This window comes from Cyprinus carpio, chromosome B10 (assembly GCF_018340385.1).
Source record: "Cyprinus carpio isolate SPL01 chromosome B10, ASM1834038v1, whole genome shotgun sequence".
Taxonomy (NCBI): Eukaryota; Metazoa; Chordata; class Actinopteri; order Cypriniformes; family Cyprinidae; genus Cyprinus; species Cyprinus carpio.
Window position 1 is genome coordinate 15,143,336 of NC_056606.1, and position 25,802 is coordinate 15,169,137.

General features: G+C 36.4%; 2 protein-coding genes across 2 annotated transcripts in view; one reads left to right on the plus strand and one right to left on the minus strand.

Annotated features, from left to right (window-relative positions):
- Positions 1 to 12,717, minus strand: part of LOC109072669 (homeobox protein PKNOX2-like) — a 69,694-nt gene extending 56,977 nt beyond the window's left edge. The window contains exons 1-2 of the mRNA XM_042732018.1: positions 11,693 to 12,717; positions 285 to 356 (exon numbers count right to left, since the gene is read on the minus strand). The gene's annotated coding sequence lies outside the window, so the exon portion shown is untranslated. The remainder of the gene's footprint in view (positions 1 to 284; positions 357 to 11,692) is intronic.
- Positions 12,718 to 15,610: 2,893 nt separating this feature from the next.
- Positions 15,611 to 19,665, plus strand: LOC109098042 (transmembrane protein 218). The gene is made up of 4 exons (XM_019111676.2): positions 15,611 to 15,749; positions 16,026 to 16,162; positions 16,253 to 16,355; positions 18,557 to 19,665. The coding sequence occupies exons 2-4, from the start codon at positions 16,053 to 16,055 to the stop codon at positions 18,728 to 18,730; spliced, it is 387 nt and encodes a 128-aa protein (XP_018967221.2). The 5' UTR covers positions 15,611 to 15,749; positions 16,026 to 16,052; the 3' UTR covers positions 18,731 to 19,665.
- The last annotated feature ends 6,137 nt before the right edge of the window (positions 19,666 to 25,802 follow it).

A 25,802-nucleotide genomic window follows, 5' to 3' on the forward strand; every position in this document is an offset into this window, starting at 1 on the left:
CAGAGAGATAGATAGATAGATAGATAGATAGATAGATAGATAGATAGATAGATAGATAGATAGATAGATAGATAGATAGATAGATAGATAGATAGATAGATAGATAGATAGAATCTTTAGATAATTTTACCCAACCCTGATCTTAGATGACCTACAACAACCTTTGCATCAGGGGCATGTCTTTGATGCCTAAAAATACTGCCTACATAGGCAGCTCACTAGCTTTTGGAACAGAGCACTTGTGTTTTTTAATTGGACATGGAAGTGTTGATTTAGGAACTTACAGTCTGCTTGTTCTCAGCATCGGAGCATCTGAAGTTGGAGCCGGTCCGACAGCGCACTGCCCTCCAGACAGTCTACAACACAAGAAAATAAGCCTTCTGAGTACAGTTACATCTAACGGTCTGCGCTCTAATAGCAAACCTGAGTTTATTACTCCAGCCGCATTACAGCACAACTTGTAAAATGAGCAGAAATGTTGATTTAGGTATAAGCAACACCGCATGCTTTGGAAAACGGGGATCTTTTTTATTGACGCTGCGTGATACCCGTGGGCCTGCTGACCCACAATTTGAAAAGTAATTTGATATTTTGTGTGAAAGTATATGTATGTGTGTGTCCTGCTGTTCTGGCTTAATAGAGGCTGTATGTGTGTGTGTAAGCTTGGGTAGGTGGGCAAACAAAGATAAAGACAGGGGCGGGAATGGCAGGAATGGCGGCCAGCCCCCCACGCTTCAGTCTGTCAGTATAGGTTCGTGTGAAACCTTTCTCGGGTTTCTTCCAAACTACAAAGAAAACATTTTAGGGTTCTGTAATCCCTCCCGCAGCCTCCCAAAGCCCCAGAGCCCTCCACACACATCCATACAGTCTGCAGCCCACCTCCCTCTCCCCCTCATGAGAGCTGATCTGCCTTCCTGTTGACGTCAAAGTGAATTAGAGCAAGGAGAGCGCAGCGGCTCCCCCCGGGGGGCTGGAGGGCTAATCATGCTGTTCCTCACCGGCCTCAGAGGAAGCATTAGCGTTCCAGTTGCAGCAGACCACCACATCTACAGCACAGCGCCCCTTAACAAACAACCAGGACACCGCACACACACAAACAGCTTATTTACAGAAATACACACTAATAGGTCCCTCATACACACCACAGTACCCTCCAAACAGTACCAGATGAACAGAAGATTTGTGGCTTTGCCCTTCCCAACCCTCATTCAAACAGCCAGTGAAAGTTGAACTTCAGGGTAAACCTCTTTCTCTAATACACAGAGCACCTCTGTGAAATACGTAATTCCTCCAGCCGCTCTGTATAATGATTCCACATATAGCGAAGGAGACGGCTGAGGAGACTTTACACCTGGACTGTGTGACTGACCCGATTCCTACTGAGATGACTGTGGCTTGGCTTTCTTATGTCTGATGGTCTCATGGTCCCATGGATTCAGTGTTATTTTAGTATGATTTCTACACTATTTATTTAGGAATTGATTTTATATAAATATGTATTTATACATATTTTAAATTAGCTTTTATTTCTATATTCATTTTAGTTGTTTACATTTTATTCGCTTTTGTCATTTTGTCTTCAATGTCACATGATCCTTCAGAAATCATTCTAATATGCTAATTTATTAAAAGTGCTGGAAACTGTTGTGCTGCTTTATTAATTTTTTTTTTTCGGAATCTGTGATACTTTTTTTCAGGATTCTTTGATGAACAAAAAGTTTAAAAGAAGACCATTTATTTTAAATGTTGTTCTTTTTTATTAATTTTTTTTACAGTTCAAGAGTCTGGGGTCAGAAAATTTGTATTTGTAATTTTTTTTAAAGAAATTAAAACTTTTATTCTGCAAGGATGTGTTACATTTTTTAAGAAGTGATAGCATAGATTTATATTTGTTAGAAAAGATTTCTATTTTGAATAAATGCTGTTCTTTTTAACTTTTTATTAATTTGAAAATCCTGAAATATTTGACCAAAAATATGACTACAAAATCTACAGCAGTCATTAGACCAACGCATATTAAACACCATGAATCATCTCAGACTCTAAATGCTCTTGATTCTGACCTGAGAAATGCAAGGTTTATGTGGTAATTACCCACAATGCCTAGCCAGTAATAGCCCCCCAGCTGTTCAAAGACTGCGAGAACAACATTTGCTGCCGGGGGTTTAGAACTTCCTGTTACTATGACAACCATGGAACAATTCATATTCTGTGTGTCTCTCCTCTAATAAACTGTGTAACATTAGGGCGTAATTGTATTTCTGTGCAATATATGAAAAAGCCCTTTGCAGCAAGAAGCGCCTGATAGCAGTCGTCAAAAACGTCTGCAAGAATGACAGCCTCTTTGTGTTTATCAGAAGATTGTGACTTGGCATCACAAAATTATCAAAATTTGATAAAATAGTAACTTTTGAATATGGATGGCAAGCACAACCCCATTGCCAAAAAGATTAAAATTTCAAAAAACTTTATCTATCAACCCAAAAAAACCATCCAAACCACAATTAATCCACAAAAACACTTCTAAAATAATAACAACTGTCAGAACGATACACAGCTGTTAAGATGTCCTGTCTTACATTGAAGCCTTTTAACTTTCTCAAAAGAGATAATCGCTGTTGAGCTTTCTTATAGACACTATTTGCCTGCAGTGTAAAAAATAGATGCTTATCAATCTCAGTGCCCAAAAATGAAAAGGTCTCAACCTGCCCCCCGACCCCCCACCAGCTGTTAAATGAAACCACCTTCAACATGTCATCAGCATATTTCAAAAGTGACCATTGATATCACACCTGATTTCATTCATATTTACAGAAAATAAAATAGGCGATAACACACAGCCCTGTGGAACCCCTGAATTCACAATAATACTGTTAGATTTAAAACCACACAGCCTGACACGCTGAGTTCTATCTTTTGAAAACTATCAATAGCATTAAAAGGCATCATGGTGGAAAGTCTCTTTAAGATCACTTATATTAACTTATGGAAGTTTGGCAGGACCAAGGAGGTTTAGTGGAATGAAAGCAGAATTCTTGGGAATTAGAAGGGATTTAGTGGACAATAGCAGGTATTCCCACTAGTGTAACTAGACTCTTGTTGGCGTCACGAGAGGCTTAAACTTCACATTAAACCAGTGTGCAGCTGACACTGGAGGCCACACTAGACACAACAACAGGAATATGAAGCACCATGCAGACACATTAAGCTTATATATATACACACTGAGAACAAAACAAACGCACATGCTGCATGAAGCAAAAGTTTATTTTGTTACCTTTCAGACCGACGCACAAACCCACAAAACATTATTAGAGCTTAATGAAGTATACGCTGTGCTTTCTTGTGTCAAAACAACACTTTCCCACTCAGTGCATAGCACATTTCGCTCCATCTGAATCTTGGAATATTTGCCGCAGTCTTCTCTACATTAGCAAGCTACAGAATTCCAAACAGGAGAAAGACTTAACTGCTAAAAATATCTTAAGGCGTAGCAATGAGACAGGTAGATCCAGGCTCTCATCCGAAACAAATCCTTCTAAATCTTTTAAATGGCACACCACCTCACCATGAAATTTTTATTTTCCTCAGACTTTCGGAGAAGAGTTTATGGGAACTTTAAAACCTGTAAAACCGCCGACCTCTGAATGGAAGAATCACACATTTTTATAAAGCTGATGATGTCACAAAAGCACTAGATTGCATCATAACGGCCCTATTTTAATAAATGAATGTAAACTGATTGTTTCATAATTGTTTTCAGAAATACTGAATTTAAAACTGTATTTTTACACACGTACACTATTCTCTTATGCTCATAAAGGCTGCATTTATTTGATTAAAAATACAGTAAAAACAGTAATTTTGTGAAATACTGTATTATTCAAATTTAAAATAACTGTGTTCTATTTTAATATATTTTAAAATGTAATTTATTCATGTGACGCCAAAACTGCACTCCTCCAGTCTTCAGTGTCACACGATCCTTTAGAAATCATTCTGATATTCTTTATTCCTTATTATCCATCCTATAATTTCAAAAAAGTCTCAAAGTTTTTTTTTTTTTTTACCAAAATTATTGGTAAATATTACAAATTAACATTATTATTACTAAAACTAAATTGACAGAAGCTGATGGTCACCTTGCTGTGTGGAATATGCATCCCCAAGCTCATATGCTGTTTCGTTTCTCTCTGCTCACCGGAGCTCTCTGGACCTTAGCCAAAATCCAGCTCCCATCTGCCCAAACCCAGACACTCTCTGAGGCCTGCAGCTCGCTCTGCTTCCTGTCCTGGGACTTCAGGAATGAGAGCTGGGACGCAGAAGAGTCAGGCACTGAGCTTTCAGCAGATTCCCTGGCTTAAGATGATTTTCATGAGTCTGTCACTTACACACAAGATGAGACACACAAGTGCAGGCTCATGGAAAATCAAGTACATATAATACACTATAAGTGTGCACTATTATTGTATCTACATGCTTTCTTGCATTACTGAGACGGTAACAAACTTCAGTAATCTGTCGATACTGTTACACCAGATGAGTCAGTCCCTTTCAGTTCACTCAGCAGCCATCTTGGTATTGTCCCCAGGAAGCTATTTTTTATATAGGTGATAGGCATACAAGTATTTTACATTTATGCATGTGGCAGATGCTTTTATCCAAAGCAGCACTGCGTTAAAGGTACACATTTTATCAGTACTTGCTTTCCCTGTGAATCAAACCCATTACAATGACATTGCTAGCATCGTGCCTTACTGTTTAAGTTAAATAAAATACATTTTTGAAGAATAAATAAAATATATCAAAAAAAAAATCTAGATACTACTAACTGACTACTAACTGTAATAAAAATAAATGTAATAATATTAGAAATATTTATTCATATAAAAATTAAATTAAAATAAAACTGAAAACATAAAATTAAAGGATAATTCAAAATAATAAAAGAATTAAATATACATAATACATAATTATAAGTATATAAACAAAACAAAAATAACACTGCTCCTAACCTGTTAGTTAAGATTACAGTATGTTTCACATCAGTAAAATCTTCAATAAAATAAAATGTTTACTAACTTTTTAATTTATAAAATAAAATAAAAAGTTTTACTCACTTGCTGATTAAAATTATCTTTACACTGTTGCTTCCCCTTGGCAACAGCTAAGTTTTCTATAAAAAAATGCACATATATGACAGTGTATGCCAATTCCCGCTTTGAGATTGCAACAGCTACTTTGTTCATTGTGTTTAACACATTTCAGAAACAAAATCTTTCCACCACAATGACAATAATATCCTTGTCTTGATATTTAATCAAGCTTTTAATTTAGTTTAAAGTACCATTTATCAGGTTTGCCGCTGCCACTGAAGCTGTATTATCCACTCTGATAATACTGGTAGGTTTAGGAAGGACAGTGAGGAATTCCCCTATATGCATTCACCATGACCTCTCAATGTTTTTCCACCCTCTTTTTCTAACGGGAAGGAAAAGGTTAACCCTTTCGCTCTTGCTCAGGTCAGTTGTGTTTATTGCTAAAGTCAGATGAGCTAAAAGGTGTGATGAGCTGTATTATGTGTCTATGGTGGTTTATAAATACCTAGAGCGCATATGACCAACAGAACTGTGGACTGCGACATGATGCAGATATAAAAGGCAGGTGTATGCCATATTTTGCATTACTTCCACCTTCAGCGCATTGCTTCGCACTTCTGTTCCAAATCTGGCAAGGATGCATTAGCCACCTGGGTGCACGGGCCCAACTTCTCTCCCTAACAGTGAGGGCATTCGCTGTCCTCGCTCTTACCAAAAACTTGTGTCATCCTACCCCGGCTATGGCAGAGCGCCACATGCATGCGTCTACATTTCCCCCACACTCTGGGGCAGCAGCTGTTTATGTTTCACTTTTAGCTCAGAGCTGTCATCAGTCCTTTCTGAAGGGCAACGCTATAAAGTTCTAACAGTCAGGGAGCACGAGATTGTTTTCCACGCAGTTGTGGTCGATAAATGGCTGATGCATCGCTGATCAGTCTCCTGGCTGTTATCGCACCCAGTGTTTGCGGGCTCGCATTAATATCATCCCCCGTATGGCAAGTGATGATTTCTCCGAAGACCATCCGTTTCTAGAGTTTCACACAAAGCGGGGCACAATTTCATCTGCTATATTTATCTCCCTCTAAGTTTTCAATTGAACAGTCACCAGAAGTCTCACGGCTAGCAGCTGGAGAAAACTGAAGTACAGGCGTCTGTCCGTAAGATCATCGACTAGTCAATTTAGTAAGGTCACCTACACAGTAGAGTTTACACTGCATCAGAGCACACTGAAAATCCATTCATTTCAATGGGGAAGGTGCACTGCAAAGAAAAAGTGGAAAAACATGATGTTTTTTATAATATAAAATAATATAATATAATATAATATAATATAATATAATATAATATAATATAATATAATATAATATAATATAATATAATATAATATATACATTTTAATAATATAAAAATATATATTTAATATATGAATGCATGCATATATAATATAAAATACTGTAATTTTAATAACATTAATATATTTAATACTATGTGTGTGTGAGAGTACATATACGCACACACACACAATATCTTTGTTACAAATCAATTATACATATAATTTATATTAATTAATAACCAATATATCAATGTATTTAATAAAAATACAATTAATGTTAATTATGCTTTAATATATATTTTATATTTATTCTGTGTATGTATGTACATACATTTTATATAACTGATTGATTGATTAATTAATTAATTAATATGTGTGTGTGTGTGTGTGTATATATACATATATATATATATATATATATATATATATATATATATATATATATATATATATATATAATTAAAAATATTTATATGTATATTTATTAATAAATAATAACCAAGATATTAATGTATTTAAGAATATATAATTAATGTTAATTATATTTTATAACATATGTTATATTCTTTTTATACACACACACTTATCTGGGGAAGATAAGATCTCATTTCAAGTGATACTCGCATGTAAGACAAAATTTAAAATATGGATTTGCCTTCTAGTAACATTAAATATAATTCAGGAAGATATACTGTAATACAAATGAAAAGAAAAACGTCTCTAGTTTGGTGCTGCTGCAGAGGTACTTGAGTCTTGCTGATAAGGCTGTGAGGGTATATAAGACCAAAACGGTTGGGAAACGCTGCAGTAATGTGCTCATTTATTGTGAAGTAACTGCTTTGGGAATAAACGATTGTTTAATGTTCAAAGATATTTCCAAACACTACAGCTAGAACACACTAAGTCTGCAACCTTTTATATGTTTACACTCCACTTGAAAGGAAACAACTTTATGCCTTATGGGGCCCCTAAAAACAAACCAGAGCGAGAAGAAGCGATATGTGGTTTAGCATAGTTGGAAGATCCATTTGAAAGCCAAAAATATGTTGTTGAGGCCTTTTGTTGGCGACTGCAACCGCCTCTTAAATCTGAAATGACATGAGGTTTTCCCAAAACTGTCGGCACATACTGTACGAATGCAATAAAGCAGCTGGTGTGTGCGAGCGTGTGTGTGAAATCTCTCATGTGCTAGAGGAAGGCAAAGCACCCCACAGCCTAAAATCATGCTGCTTATACTGATGTATCAAATATCACCCACCAGCAGCGCTAAACAGCACTGAGCTCTGAGGAATTCAGATATAATGATGAACACTCGCACTGTTGGACTGATAAAAACCAAGTACATATATAAATAGATAAATAACAGACGAATTAGCAACTTTTTCAACACTAAATTGCACAGCGATTGTGCAAATCACTTTTCACTTATTAAAATAAATAATTTAGGGACATTACAACACTTCACAAGATTATTCTGCAACCAGTGTAGTACAATAACACTAAGAGCCTCCCTTGAGAAAAGTATGTTTTTATTGACACTATAAGAACTCCTGTATCATTTTGCTCATAGAGCTATTTTGAGCTACAACATTAATACAGAAACAAATTTTCATTGAGATCAGAGCAGTCGCTGTAGGCCAGCTTTCCACACATTCCCAAATCCATTCCCCCTAACTTATGGAAAACAATTTACTGCAGTTTGTCTGCATTCTGCATTTTCCCCTTCTAAAAATCATTTAAAAAAAAGACTAAAATCCCTTGCAACTTGTTGTATATATATATATATATATATATATATATATATATATATCTATATATATATATATATATATATAATATATATATATGTATATATATTATTTGAGCAGCTATCAAAAAAAATACATATTAAAAAGCATTAATACAAAAAAAAACTAAACAAATTTATTCAGTTTGAATAAAACTGAAAATACATATTTTGTCTTAAAATATCTGCAATAATTTTAGAGATTCTTATTAGCCACATTTTAAACATTATAAATAATTCAAAAATTAGTTTAATTCAGATTATTACTTGTGTTTTTCTTTGTGATTGTTTGCGGGTTTACTAGCAATTTGTCAATGAAACTTGTTTCTTACACCATTTTTTCCCAGGGTATTAAGGAGAATTTTGCAGTACAAGTGTTCAATTGAGGGCTTTTGATTATAAATTTCACTAAGCACCAAGTGTTTTTTCAAAAATCTGAAAAAAAATTTTAAATAAAAAACAATATTTTGTATACTGTATATACAACATATATATTATTTACAGATCTCTTTATAGATTTATAGCATTAAAAGGATTATTCAAAGGATCAGTAGCCCTTAAAATATCCAAACTAAACTGGAATTAGTGGTCTCAGTTGAAAGGGAAAAAAAAAGAAAGAAAAAAAAAAAAGAAACACTTTCCAAGAAGAAAAACTTTTGCAAGCTGTAAATCAAAGACTGCGGCTAAAGCCACCGGTAAGCCAGGTGCTTTATGACATCCCAGAGGCTGCTTCGTCCTAATGCATTTTATTAGAAAGCAAAAAAAATAAAAAATATTCCTAACGGTATTTGCAAAGTAACAGGCCAATAAACCTAGCTGAGACAGACCACTTTGCAAATAAAACTCAGATCCATTTATCTGGATTGATGTGCATTAATAATCCTTTTAAAGCAAGTGAATTAGACGCTATTCAGGAGTCACTCACCATCTCTATAAGGAAAACCATTCCAATGCATTAATAAAAGGAAGAATAACTCAGTCTTTGCTGTTAAGTGATTCTGTCATGTACTGACGCCATTACAGGCATTTTGCACACATACAGCTACCGATCAATGGCTTTCAATGGCTCTGAGTTTGAAAGAGGATGATGGAAACGTGGGGAGTTCTGTTCGAAACACAACAAAAGATGCACAAATAGATCAGCGGGAGAGGAAACTCCGATATAGCTCAGTGTCAAAGGTCCAAATGAAATCAGGTGATTGGAATCAATGGAGGTCTGTGTTTGAATGCTCCAGAGGACAGAGCAGGAAGTGTGAATGGAAGAAAAACATGCCTTTATGAATGATGTCATTGAAACGGGACGAAGCGAGATGCCACTTTCGGAGAAGATGGCTTTTACAGTAATAGATGAGAATTCAATGCACTATTTCAGCTCTAATAAAAAACGCTGCACTCCAAAAGACAGGAGAGCGAAATGCACACAATGCACCGCTGGAGAACATCTATCTCTCTCCAGTCGTGCCAAATGACACCGACATATGAAATGTGTAAAACATGTGAGAACTACAATTCTCATGCTCGCTCTAATAGAGAAAATATTAAACATCATTCTCTCTCAACCTTAGTCAAGCACTCTCCTGCCTCTAGCACATTATTTTAATTTGACTGGTTATTATACTCATGCATATATTTATATATTTAGAGTGGGGGAAGATATGAATTGGTCTTGGGTAGGGTTTTTTTCCTACTTTGATCTCAAACAGAATTCAAATAAAATATTTTCAACCTTTATCTGTGTTGAGAAAGTACTCCGAAAAATAATAAATTCAGGAGTTGGTGGAAATGTTCGTGTTTCCCTCAGTGACGCTGAGTACATTTATTTGGATTATCAGCATTTCACTAGAGATAAGAACAAAGGCACTTGAAGGTTTACAGTCTTGTTCAAGGTTTTTAAATTCAGAATTAATAATAAGCTGCTGCTAATTTGACTCTGCTTTTGATCCTGGTGAAGTAATTATTTTTGTCCTTATGAACAACTTTGTCTGTCATTTGCATGAGATAATAATAAACACACACACACATATATATATATATATATATATATATATATATATATATATATATATATATATATATATATATATATATATATATATATATAAAAACATTACCTCTGTTTTTTCTAAAGCAACTTTGTTCTGCCAGTTCAAAGGTGACTGCAATATATGGGTGGCTGACAGGGCATTGGTGTGCAGTTGCTAAGGTGTTGCTCAATACTCATTGGTCAAATTCAAAAGATCCCACCCATAAATCGCAATATGATATTCTGGTTTCTGAGTTTTTATGATTTTTTAAGGGCCCACATAGACCCTGTCCTTTTATTAACAAAATGCTGCATATTTCTTTGTGAAATAAATTGAAATGTTAGATAATAAAACTAACTTGACATTTTAAAACATATCCCAAATCAAATATATATTTTTTTTAAACAACTAAAAGAAATCTCTTCATATAAACAAAGGCTTTGCCTGTGCTCTATTTTAAATCAGAGGCAACCATCCAAAAAAGATGCTAAATTGGATTGGATAATTTCCAAATTTAGATGCAAATGTCACTCTCTGACAGCAGGTGGCACTAATGGAACAGCAGGTATTTATAGGCTGCTGCCCCTTTAAGACCGAATGCACTATAATGAAGATTTCTTTCTCCACTGTATACGTTCACTTAAGACATAACCGACAGTGTTTACGAAAATACTTGCAGAGACAATTTTTTTGAGATAATTTTGTGTGTATGTGTTCATTCAGAAGCAAGGATACACAAATGAGGAATGAATTCTGTGTATGCGCATTGTCTTAAATGTGGCTCTCTGTGCGCACTTTGAATGAGTGCGCGCAGAAACCAGTGTGCTTACTTAGCTGACTACACGCGAATGCTTTAAAATGCTTGAATGTCTAAATCGGCAAGACTTAAAACAAGTGCAAACGATCAACTATTTTTAAAATATATAAAAAAAAAAAAACTGATTCAAATTTGTAATACAAATTATAACAATATCTCAGTGGTACTAAAATAACAACAAGCTCACTTCTCCTCAATAAGTCATACAATTTCAAGTACTGTACCACTCGTGTGTAGTACAAACTGTGTGGGACAAGTTATATGCAAAAGTTTTTGCATATTTGTTCAAGCTGTTTTAAATGTTGCAGATATATAGATATGAATATAAGGATAGTCAAGGGCAGATTTTCATCAAGTCATCTATTTAAATGCATGACAAGTGCTGACATGCACACCAAAGGACGACTTGTTCACAATTGTAAACATCAGATCATTGCTTCTTTTTTGGAGACTGGCGTTTTCAAGTCTGTGTTTTCTCGTAAACCAAATCAACGTCAGTTCCAACATATCATGCCACGTCTCTCTCCAAGGCCAGGGTGACATGAAAACGTGATGAAAATGTGATGTGAGCACCAGGCTACGGGTGACCGTTAAGTGCCTGAACACATGTAAATCAAGCAAATCTTCCCCTACCTCCAGATCCCAGGAGAGGAGTTTGACCGCCGTGCCTAGCGGTAGGAGAGCAGCACAGTGAGGTCATTTGGATGCACAGCCGTCTAACGGCAATAACAGGCCCACACTCCTCCGAGAGCCATCAGGATCAGCAAAGGCTTTGCGGTGGAAGCCTGTAACAACAGAGCTCTGTCTCTGTGCATCTAAGAAGAGCGAAAAACAATGTAGCCTCATATTGCTTCACCTTGAACACACAAGACCCCAGCAGACTACAGGCTGATGAATAATTCTCATTTGAGCCTGCATTTTTTATTTTGCACAGATACAGTATCTCATTAACTGTCAACAGACAAACATGTGTAAGATCTGAAAATCCAAATGAGACCTGTAGAAAAATTGGCATTTGAATTATTAGTGCTATGATTGGCTTTAAAAATGATTCATTAGAATGGTAGACAATTTTCTAAATAGCTTTATGCAAGTCAAGAAGCATCACAATTGGTTTACAATCTTCCTTTTGCTCAGTTCACTTCCCTCATTTAGGGCGACCGAGTCATTTTATTAGTGATTAGACCAAAAGAGCTCTGGGTCCTGCAGTATTGAACCTCAGATTGTAATTTGCTCGTAATGTGTTGAAGGGGAATATGCAAATAAAGTCAGAGTATTTTGTGTTTGCAGTTTTGCCCCTGGGCAGCTTGTCCCGCGACACAAATCATCAATTAAGATCCCAGCAGGGATCTCGGCATTTAAATTAGCCCCATCCAACAACTTTTATCTTCCAGACAAAACATTTCAGCCCCATGATCGCTTGCACCGCAGAGATAAAACAGCTGATTAAATGAGATTTGACTTTGGGCGGAAAATGGACATGCAATGTCACTCTTATATTGTCTCATGTATGTTTAACAGATGATACAGACAGTTTGTGTTTCATAATATTTCTATATCTGACACTAAAGAAATTCAAATCTGCACTTTGTTGAGGCTTGTACTGGAAAGACTAAGTTGATCACATTTAAGTGTAGAGATTGTTATTTATTTAAAAGTGTTAAGAAAATGTTTTATTAAAATGCATTCATAGTACTGTGAAAGGTGTTAATGTATACTTTAGCTACTATTAAATTAAGTCAGTCAGAAAAAGGATTTGAGAATTTTCTCACCACATTTTTGCAGAGAATGGAATTCAACATCGCAAATTATCTAATTAATGTATCAATTATGAAACAGTGCTCACTTGCAGTTATTCTGATATAAAGCATGTCTGAAGGATTATCTTGGATTTCTAGAAAGTGTAATAAATATAAATTTGTACGAATTAATTTGTATGTTACAAGCTTGCAAACAGGTGTAAACTGCAAACAACCCTGACATCTTTAAAACATTTTGAAAGTCTTGTCATCACTTTCTTACTTTATAAATACCTTTACAATGTTCCCTGTTTTTCAGCCTCAGCTTTGCTATTTTAAGAAGAGAATCTAAATTTACAGGTGAAAAAAAGGTTGTTTAATGCCTCAAACAATAGTAAAAGTCACTAAACTTTTACAAAGGAACAGGTGTATATCCAATGAGGAACATAATCATTTACAATACCATGTAATGTTGTCTCTGCAAGTCAAAACGGAACAATCAGCTTCTTGTTTTACAAATCAGAGGACAAACCTAAGAATTCACAAGAGAGTAATAAATAGCCTACCACTTGATCTGCCAGCCAAATTCTAAAAAAATCCACAGTAAAGAGCCATTTAACTGACACCTTTTAGAAAAGTAATATATGAACTATGATAACTGTGACTAGAAGCTACATCAAAAATGCTTCTAATAGTATTTCTACTATTTTTACACGTGTTTACCTACAAGCAACCAGAAGGGAAATTGGGAGTTTTGGGGAAGGATGACCACAAGCATCACAAGAAGTAAGAAAAATATATATATAAAAAAAAAATGTGGGGGACCTTAAAAGTACATACACGTTCTTTTAAACCAAAAAGTTAGAATACAAGTTATTCAGAGTAGCCTACGGTCGCTAAATAGTCGCGAAAGGAATCGCGAAGTGGTTACCATAACAACAGTACGCTGCTCAAACGCAGTTATTAGTGATAGTATCTTACGGCTCATAAACAAAACGTAAACATATTATTGTTCATTAAAAGTTTATTATAGTTTCACATACCACCAAACATTTTTAAAATGTTGTCACTGGCGACAAAAAAATTCGCGACCCATAATTTACCTACATTCTTATATAAAAGTTGACTCCGCGTAAGTTATTGTAAGCTATAATTTGCATAACGCAGGCAAACTGTTTTTTTTTTTCTTAAACACTACTCTGATAATGTGCGATAATCTCATGTCAAACCGGCACAAGGTCTGAATCCAAGATAAACATTTATTAAGCAATATCTTGTTTCAAAACTGACCAGTCATAAACGAACAGTAAAATACAAATATTTAAACTTACTTAAAGCCAACAAGACGTAACGTTAACAAAACACTGGCGATTTCAAAACACATCCCAATTAAAACTCTAAATGTGAATTTAGATGCGTAGCCTTTATTTTGCGTTATGAATTTGACGAAACAGTCATGTATCCCTACGGGGGGTAAAATTAAAAACAATAAAATGCCCTTTAAAACCCAACAAAAACGTCGACTCAAAATTACCACCACATTTCACAAGTCCAAACGCATCATCCACCAAACAAAATCCTCCAGAAAGATCCAGGCGCTCCCCAAACTGCACGGCATCTTCTCCCGTCTTTCCTCTCTTCCTCCCTCCTTCTATCGCACTCGTTCTCTTCCTCCTCCTCCCTCCCGCTCACTCACACGCGCGCGCGCGCTCTCTCTCTCTTTCCCTCACTTTCTCTCTCTCTCTGTCTATCATTCTCTCCCCTCAGCCCTCGGCCAGTCTGTATGAATAATGTCCTGCCTTTTGTAATGAGAGCGAGAGGGGAAAAAACACGCTGGAGTGCTCGCCCGCTCCGCGCTCTGACATTGAAAATGAATGACAGCTTACCTGAATGCCAATCTTCATCAGACTGACACCAGGCTGACAACACAGCCTATACTCCCCTACACAAGCCGTGACGTCTGCCACATCAGACCCCTCCCACCATCTCCCCCCTCCCCTCTCTCTCCCCGTACCCCTGACTGCCGAGTGTACACCTCCGCGGTTCCTCTTCTACTGGCGTTATTCTGTGCCGTACCGGACACCCCGGGCCCTGCACGCGCATCTCCGGTTCATTAGCGGCGGAGGCCGCTGGGCCCCTATCGACATCAAACGAGACCTACATTCGGCTGCAGGTCGCCTTGGCTGTTCGCCTGGTCAGCAAGCAGAGGAAACCTATTTATTTGTGCCACAAGAAAGGAGAAAATCCCAAATGTATGTTTAGTTAATTATATAGAAAGTTAACTCATACGCTACAAGCAGAGTCACGACTGAGAAAGACTAATCTAGATCAAATATGCTAGGTATATTCTTCTTTTTTTTTTTAGGACCCCAATATAAATTTAAAACGACTTGTACATTTTCCTGTATAAGGCTCACACAATGTGATATCACTAAAATAGCAGGTTATTAACAATAGCTGTCTTTTATACCGTCATTGTACTGTAGCCAAATAAAATACAACCAAAATATTATATGGAAAAAAAACATATTCAGATGAAGGTAGTTACTTGTCTTTTATATTGCCATTGTACTGTAGCCAAATAAAATATAGGCTAACCAAAATATTATATGAAAAAATATATTCAGATGAAGATAGTAATAATAATGAATGTATTTGCACATCACACACACAAACAGATAGATAGATATAGATAGATAGATGCAAATATAACGTAAATGATTTATACGCACTACGTATGCTCAGTGTTCACATAAACTACAACTCCCAACATACTGTTCGCTAGATACTGCAACCGGATTGGTCTATTTGCGACACAGGAAGTGTGGAGGTAAACAGAAGCGACGGTGTTTCCATGGAAATATTTTATACTCTCTGCAGCGTGTATCTTGTCGCAAATCTGTATTTTGTAGAACTACACAGTTGGTTCCAGCATTCGGTTGTTTTATGAGGTAAATATACAAACCGTTTGGAGTAGCCGTTAAAGGTCTACAAGGGATTAGTTTGCTGGCTTAAGCATTCATTTTTGATTAACTGCGCGATTCCCATCGTATCGTTTTTGAGTTTAAAAAACAAAACAAAAACCTAAATGTCTAGAAATAGCAGCCAGGCGAAGATAGACACGCCACGTGGTTTGCGTTCATCAGCTTGATATACTTACAGTGGATTTAGCGCATGCATCCATCATATCACGCTTCCTTAACACAAGAAATACTTCTCTCGTCCAGCTACAGGCAGTGTGTGAGGTGAGGAGGATGGCCGATGTGGTGTTAGGCGTTGGGACAGGTGTGTTTATCATCGCTTTAATCTGGATAGTGACTCTCGCGCTCACCATCGTTCTGTCGCGCGCAACCGGCCCAACAAAGTAAGAACACACTTTCAGGTTTTCGACAGATGCTCTGTCCGCAGTAGCTCTATTGTATCATGAATAATCACGATGTTATCGCCTCACCAGGTTAGGAATAATTCCTATATTTCTTCTGACGCTCACCGTCACACTGGTTTTAGTGTTCTTCCCGCGCGCCCCTGAAGTTCCTTCCCCTGAAAAAGCAGTTCAGGTGAGTGCAGTGATATTTGCATAATATGCTTTATCATAAATATAAAGGAATTGTCATATCCTTGCCAAATTTACAGACAGACAAACATATGAAAAGCTAATGTACAAGTGATTTGATAAGTATTGTTTTGTTTTATTCAATTCTGATAATTATGCTTGAAAAGAGAGTTAGGTGCACTGTACAGCTCTGTGTGTGAGTTATATTTGACAAAGACATGTGCTGGTTTATCTCTCCTCAACAGCAGACGAGCACAAACACAACAGCTTTTTCCCTAAGTCTGTCTTTGCCAAAACCGGCGGTCTGAGCTGCCAACTCACCCTCATGTCTGCACAAACAAAACCCAAACCATTTACCTTCCAGTCTTCAATAACACAACAGAAACATGTTGACTGAATCAAATGTTCCCCTGTCTTCGACCTAAAATTAATAGATTACACACTGTTACATTTAGTTCGATACATAGACTTGAGATCTCACAAATTGCATAGTGTACACACGCAACATTTAAAGTGGATCAAAAAAAGTTAATCAAAGTTGTCCTAAAACAAGAACACATTTTGGTTTTAGATCAACTTTGATGAAAAGTTGTGATCCACTTCAAATGTTGACTAGTGTAGTTCTTTTAATATGTTGCAACAGATGTTCTCATATTTACAACTGTAAAGAAGTGTTAGGAAGACGTGCAAGTTTTTGATGTTAAAACACCTTTTAGAAGTTGATACCATGTAGGTTAGTGCACGAACATTAGCTTTAATCAATTTAGGAATGAATATAAGATCTGATAGTGGAACAACAGAAAGATAAATTGCAAAAACAAAACAAAATCCATGTAGTACCGTGCATTGTGCAATAGACTCTCATTTGTGCATAGTGCCAAATCCATGTTACACCCGTTGCTTTTTTAACTTGCAGCGGGTATGACTAGATAACAGTTTTTAGTTTTTTTTCTTGACAGGTGACAGTGTATTGTATGAGAAATGGGTAACCCCTCGCTGTTGTACAAAGGAATAATATCACAGTGCCAATTAGGCCGGCCCTAAACAGGAGCTCACTGCCGTGCATTCGATGCCACATTAATAAAACATAGCCTCTGCTCTGTGCTTTGCTAGCCAGCTAATTGGCAAATTAGAAAGTGAGATGCGTTAAACGAGAGAACAGTGCATTCGCCTGAGACGGAGCCCCCTCCCACATACACATGCACAGACACATACAAAGACATCTCTCTGTCTGTAGTTTAATGTAGGTTGTGGCCTCTCCCATGGTCTAGGCCTCATACTCTAGTTGAGGTCTTTAGGGACGTAGGGTGCTGTTAGTATTCAACACTATCACCCTGTTCAGCTTTATTTCATGGAGGAAAAACAGACAGCAGAATAAGAAATAATGGCGAGAAAGAAGTGTGTGTTTTTCTGACGTATGATAAAATAAAGGTAAATCCTGCTATATATATATATATATATATATATATATATATATATATATATATATATATATATATATATAAAAACAAAATCATATCATATATATGAAATATAAACTATCTAGTTTACATTACTTAAATCTTTTATATTTGTAGTGTATTTGTAGTTATTATATATATATATATATATATATATAAAAATGGGTGACGATTAATCACATCACAAAATGCGATCCAAAAGTTTTTGTGTACATATGTGTGTGTACTGTGTATATTAATTATGTATATACAAATACACACACATGTATGTATATATTTAAGAAAAATATGTTATGTTTATATATAAATATATTATATATAATACAAATTATAAATATATTTATGTAAATACATATATAATTACATAAATGCATACACATGCTTCTGAAATGATTATAATTTTCTGATTTGCTTTTATTTAAAATAAATAATTATATTGTAACATTATAAATGTCTTCAAATTATTATGTCCTTGCTGAATGAAAGTCGTTAATAAAATTATACATATACATATACATACATACACACACACTTTATTAGGTCTAGTCTATCTGGTCTAGTGAGGTTTGCAGTTTTTAAAAGAACCCTGCTGACCTCTAGTGGAGAAAAGTATAACATGCTGAATGGATTTCATGTTAATTAAAAATATTAATGGAAACATCAAAGCCCTCATGGCTTTAATTACTTTCCAGTAACTGTATAATATGTTAAATAATTCACCCCGTAAGCTTGTGATGTTTTTCAGATAGTGGACATGTTCTTCATCGGCCGCTACGTGCTTCTGTCCTTGGTGAGCGTGGTGTTCTTGGCAGCCCTGTTCATGTTGCTGCCCTTACATTTCCTGGAGCCCGTGTATGCCAAGCCCCTGAACACACTAGACCACAAGGCTTCATGTGCCAAACTCCTACAGATATCCTAAAGCGGGGCAGCCAACCTGGCAGCGCCGTTGACCAACGAGCCCCTCTTGAGATGAGAGGACAGCAGAAGGTTCCAGGGCTTTTGTCTTCCTGTCCAAATCAGAGATGTCCACATCTCTCTGAGAGCGCAGCACAGAGGGGTCTGAATGCAGCATGTGCAGTGCTAACGTTTTCAGAAGGGTGTGGTTGGGTAAAGTTTAGATATGTAATTGGAAAATTAAGTTTGTTTTTCTAAAGCCTCTTTTTCTGATTTGCAGTTTTGTAATTTTAAATGTAGTGCATTTTTACTGTTTAAAATAATGAATACATCTTATTTTTATGTCAAATTTCTAGTTTGCCCATTTCTTTAATTAGTGGTGTTGGCTAAGGAGAGCATTAGGATTAGTGTTTTTTTCACTGTGACCAGATCAGTGAGTCAGTGGGTAAGAAACAAGAAACAGATCAGTCTGATTTGTAAACGATTATTAAGTCAATGAGTCAATCACCTGATTCATGGGTGACAACGTAAAACAGAAGATTAATTCCCAAATCCAACATCATAAGCATCACTTTTTTACTATTGCTCATTTTCGGAGATAAGTTTTTTTCCAACTTTGACCCATAACTCGCCCGTAACCCGGCATCATAAATTGTGGTTCTTTGAGGAGTGATGCTGTTTTACTTTTCAGAGTGACTAGATGTAGATTAAAAATAAATGTACTTTATTGGCATTTATGGTTCCATGAAGAACCTGTAACATCCATGGAACCTTTCCATTACATAAAAGGTTCTTTTTCTTCGCACTAAGAAAAAAATGTTATTTTAAGAAATGTTCACTGAAAGGTTCTTAAGGGAACTGAAAATTGTTCTTCTATAGCATCATAGCAAAACCACTCTATTGCAGCCTTTATTTCTAAGAGCATAATACACAAAATCTCAAATATACAGTTATCTCTTATGACTTGCCTCTTGTCTTTCTTAGTTATTGCATGTGCGTAGTCCAACTGCATCTTGTGTATTTGCCTGTGCTTTTGCGATAGAATTAAATTCTTTTCACTCCTGGATTAAACCTTAGAAAAGGTTTTCACAAGAGATCAATGAAAACACTACATGAAATCTTGTTGGTTGAGAGTGGAATTCTACATCTGGAATTCTTCAACAATCGAAAATGGATCTTTAATTTATTATAAATTTAATATGTTTTAATAACATTAATTAAATTTAGCATATAAATGTGCAGGAAAGGGGTAATGATTTTGACATAAATCACCTAACCGCTTCACAACACAATCAGTATTACACTGCAGAAGGCACTTCAGTCATAATCACTGCATATTTTCAATGCCTTTGCTGCATGAAATCACATTCTAATACTCCAGTCCATTAATTGGTTATCTGCAAACTCAAATTTCACTCATTCACAGCTAAAACCAGACAAATTTCATTTTCTTGGTCCCATATTGACATGCTAATTTTGGCCTTATGGAAGCATTCTTTAAGACACTGTCTCACTCTCCACACAATACCACAAAGACGCAGGGAGCAAAGTTGGGCGGTCCAACAAAGCTTCAAGCTGTGCAAGTTGATTATTTTGTTCTTAACAAGGCGAATACTCTGTGTGGGTCCTTTGTTGCCTCAGACGTTTACTTTCATTTTCATAAATCTCTCTTGGAGGCAAACTTCACAGGGGAAGATGGAGGTCGTTATTGCTTATTATTTTCACAGGCATGTTGTACATGTGTGCTGCGATCCTTACAGCATGAAGACAATAAAAAACAAGCTCCAAACTGGATATAAAACATGTTACCTGTGGTCTCACCAGCTAAAAAGTCATAAGGAGCTGATCAAACGTGTGACAAATTCACCACGACATTAATAGTCCAGAGTAGAATCTATATGTTTGTCCATTACAAAGCTGCCTACTTAGTTTTGGTCATGCAGAAAGACTTGGAATACCCGGGAACTCATCCCAAATACTCATATATCCGGAGGTTCTTACACAGAGAGATTGTGGGAATGTGAGCAAGAAGCGAGGCGAGGCCGTCTCTCAGTTGCGCTAGCTCTCACCCCTCAGGTCTTCGTGCGATCCTTATTTAAAAGTGGGGAGTCCGACGGGACGTGCAGTGAAATTCCAACCAGTGCGATGAAAGAGAATCTAATGAATCAAATCCAATCCTATTAGTTCCGGCCCACATCGCAACACTGAGGCCTTTCTGCTTGCTGATCGGCGAAGATCTACCAGAGCTTGAGAAACAGGGTACCGGACGGATGGACTGGTACATGAAATGGGTTGTGTAATCAACCCAAAGGATCACAGACACATTGAACAGTGTCTATGTGTACGATATAATAAAATACAAAAGAGAGTGACCTTGAAAAACTATTTTTTTCTTAGAAAAAGAATCAGTTTGAAAAGCACCATATTTTAGGAGCTCTTCTAAAACTCAGTATGTTTATGGACAGTTTCCAAAAGAAAATCAGGTGGAAGTCACGTAAATACTATCACATCATAATTAATGTTTTAGTTATCATATAAAGTAAGGACAATAGAAATAAGGAAGCTCAGAGTTGTCGGTATAGAGGAAGTTGCATAGCTGCTGAAGGTAGCTGAGAAATGCAATTTGCTAATGTATCACTCTGTAATCCATGACTGCAAAGACACTTGACTTATTTTTGTTTCCTTTCCATTTCTTCTTGTCCTTCTCTCTGTCATTTTCCCTTATCCCTTCTTGTTGTCCGTGCTGGTATGACTCTCTCTCTCCAGGGAGTGGGAAAAACGGCAGAACAAAGCGCTGGAGGGAGCAGGGCTCATTGGGAGTCTGAGCTGGAGGCTTTGTAGGGCAGCCAGCTGGACATACAAAGAGAGTAAGAACGAGAGAGAGAGAGAAAGAAAGCAAAAGGGGGATGCAGAGATGGAGAGGTGTAAGCGCGACCCAGGATATGGGTGTGGGTGCTGCCGAGGCTCGCGGGAGAGGGGGAGGGATGAGGAGGAGAACGGCGTGAACACTAGATCCTGCTTTGTGATCCACTCATGCAGAACTTTTGCCCTCACACCCCTGGCCTTCTATTCTCCAGCTCTTAGCTCTGCATGCCCACCATTCACCCCTCGCACCCCCACCTTCATCCCTGAGAATTTTTAATCTAATCAGTGTTGGATAAATGTTACTCGAATCAATTGTTCCTTTTTAGTAAAGGATTCCTAAAAAGAATGGTGCAAGCATCAACTGAACTCCTGTTGGTTGTTGTCGGATGCAAAATGTCTGAGGTCGGTTATAGACGTGGGGTCAGGTAAGGGTCAAATGTGGGTGCTACACTAAATTTTACAGTAAACTACAATATTACAAATGTGTTTTGTGGATGTGCAAATTCAACTGCAAGGGGGCTGAAAAATAAAGACATTTTGCAGTTGAAAGATAAAGACATGAATATGTTTAATATTGGTATATGTATAATGTTTTATATTTTAAAATCAATTTAATAATTATTTTTAAATTGTATTAACTTCAAGCACGAATATTTGTTGGGAATTTTGGCAGCTAACAAGTTCTGATTTGAAACTTTAAAACAGTCTGATGGACCGATTAACACCAGTGGGAAAAATTCGCCCAACAGCATTTTTATTATTTTTCTCTATATTTTATTATTTGAGGTAAATTTGTGAATAATGACAGCTAAGATTTTCCTGACTTCCTGTTTAGTTTAGTTTGTTATTTAATTTTATTTAATTCACACCAAGAGTGAGTATTTGTTATTGTGTATTTGTATTTGGAATACTGGCAGCAAAAAACTTTGTGTGTGCATGTGTGTGTGTGTTTGAGACACTGCATTCATCCAACAATAGAACAGGGTTTTTTGAAAGTAATGCATTTTTTGTTTTGCTTTGATTCTATGGTTATCATTCTCTACATATCGACTATCCTATTTTTCTTTATGATGGCATAAGAGTCTCGTTTTTTTCTCTACCTTCTTTTCTCTCTCCATCTCTCTCTTTAGGAAGATTATTGTGTTCTCCATCCTCCTGAGCTGAAGATTAAGGCATAGTTTAAGGGTCAATGTGAGCTGGAATAGCCCTTTGCAGGTCCACCCTGACACCCCATGGAGGGCTGAAGCGTGGCCATTTTTGGGTCCTCACCAGGGTTGCTCCACATGACCTGCTACCTGGCAGGGGGTACAGTGAAAAGAGAACACTGAACAAGTGACTAGTGTTTGAAATGCAAGGTCATGGCTTTGCAATATGGGTGGTCAGTGAAATCTAAAATACATTTGTTTTAGGAACTTGTTCCACGTAAAATACATTGCTCATTTCTCAGAAACAGCTGCATGACTGTTATGTACTTACAATGGAAGTCAATGGGGAAAAACACAATTAAAGGAATACTCCACCCCAAAATGGAAAATTTTGTCATTAATCACTTACCCCCATGTCATTCCAAACCCGTAAAAGCTCTGTTCATCTTCGGAAAACAATTTAAGATATTTTGGATGAAAACCAGGAGGCTTGAGACTGTCCCATAGACTGCCAAGTAAATAGCAGTGTCAAGGTCCATAAAAGGTATGAAAGTCGTCGTCAGAATATTACATCTGCCATCAGATGTGCAATCTGGGTTATATGAAGCGACGGGAACACTTTTTGTAAGCAAAGAAAACAAAAATAACGACTCTATTCAATAATTCCTTTATCAACGGTCTCCTCTGTGTCCCTCCATATCACCGTATGCTGTGTATGTGTATTTTGGGGTGGAGTATCCCTTTAAGGTGTGCACTCCAAATAGAGTTTAAAACTATTTAATTTAATCTTTGATTAAAAAAAAAACAGCATTTATTTAAAACTGAAAATTTTTATGTAATTATAAATGTATTTACTGTCACTGTTGATCAATTTAATGCATTCTTAATCTTAGTCTTTATTTTTATTTATTATTATTTTTTTTTAATCTTATTTAATATTGAGTGGTAGTCTATCACATTTCACAAAATATTTCACAAAATAATACCAGAAAAAAAACTGTTTTCAGCATTGATAATGATAAGAAATGTTTCTTGAGCGGCAAAACAGCATATTAGAATGCTTTCTGAAGGATAATTTAATGCTGAGGACTGGAATAATGATACTAAAAATTCAGCTTTGCTATCACAGGAATAAATTACATTTTAAAATATATTCTAATAGCAATCAGTTATTTTAAATTGTACAAATCTATCACAATGTTATAGTTTTTACTGTATTCTAAAAACTTGTTTTCAGAAACATTAAAAAAAGTAATTATTCAAAACTTTTAACCAGTAGTGTATTCTGGGAAAAAATAACACATTTAAATTAAACTTTAAATTAAGTTTGGAAGATCCCATGTTTTCCCATGACTCTCTTGATAGCAGCAAACTTCCATGAATTTGACCACCACACTAAGCAAAATATGTAATGAATTGGGTGTGAAGAGCACAGGAACACAAGCCTTTAATAAACTTCTGTGTTTGTTGTGGTAGTATTGTAGTTATTTAATGCGTATAAACTCCCACCTGTGACCACACACTTTATATTAATGCAGCAGAGTTGCAACATTGCTTATCAACCATAAACAGTCTGTAGTTAACTATAATAACTCTTACTTAGTGAATTAATAACTTACTCTGACAGTTATACGTAGTAATATTCTAAGTTCAGTAAGTTAAAGGGATACTCCACCCCAAAAGTAAAATTTTTTCATTATTCACTTACCCCCCATTTCGTTCCAAACCCGTAAAAGCTTAGTTCGTCTTCGGAACACAATTTAAGATATTTTGGATGAAAACCAGGAGGCCTGTGACTCTCCCATAGACTGCCATGTAAATAACAGGTGGGTGGAGTATCCCTTTAAGTTTTATTTTTATTTTTAGGCACTTTCTTTCTTATGTAGAACACAAAATGTACGTTTTTATGAATATTTGGCCATTCTTTGCAATATAATAAAAGTGAATGGGGCTGTCAATCTCCAACATGACAAAAATATCATAAAAGCTAGCATAAAACAGACTTGTGCTCTGTATTACAAGTCTTCTTATGTCATGTGATAGCTTTGTCAGAGGAACAGATTAAAATTAAAATTCATTATTCACTAATAACTCTCCCTGGCACATTCATGAGATTAGCAGTGATGTCCAATTAGTAAATTAATCATTCTTTTGAAGCAGATATTTAAAATGAATTGACTGACCTGATTCACGAAACTGGTCAAAGGGATTCATTCACAAATTCATTCACACAGTTAACAGCTTGCTGGGAGGAAGTCAAAACTCTTCTCCACAAACCTATCATACATCATCAGAATATCTTAAATATAGAGCTGAGTCATCTGAACCATTTTTAGATTGAAGATACATATTTTGCCCTGGTATTTGTGTAAAAACAATGCTATTGTACATCAGAGGTAATGCTTCTTTCACCCACATCTCTGCCTGTGGTTTACAGTCTTAAATGAATTAGGAGTTTTGTAGAATTAAACCCCGATCGGGTCAGGTCTGTTAACTCAGCATGTTTCTTCTGTTCTTCTGTGCTGAAGCAGCAGGACTGGTGAGTGGAACACAAGACCAGACTGCATGAGACAAATTGCTTTCTCTGTCCCATTTGATTCAACCTCTGTGATGAGTGGGACACATACTGTGCACGCAGAAAGGTACAAATTTCTCCCTTTTCGCTTTTTGCTTTGTGAACGGTGAAAAATCTGTGAACGTATGTGAACCAAAAAAGAAGAAAGAAAGAGAAAAGGCCCGTGTCTTTCCTTGTCCTCTTTGCTGCTCAGTAATCAAATTCAACTAGGTTTCTGTTGTCTGATAATTGAAATGTTTAAGTGTGAAAATCGAAATGATCTCCACTTCGAGCGAAACGTCTTCACTTCGACAAATGAGAACGTTCCAGTTGCGTAAGTGATTTGGTCCGCTCACCTCTCCTCTCTGCATAAAATAGAAATTGTGTTGAGAAAGTGCGAATCCCCCCCAGACAAAAGCCGTGCCTTTCATGGCCGACAAGCAGCCAAAGCCATTGGAGAGGGTCAGTTTTGTTTGAAAACACTCCCTCTCTCATGCTTTTGAGAGAGTAGCTTGATGCAGAAATGAAGGGTG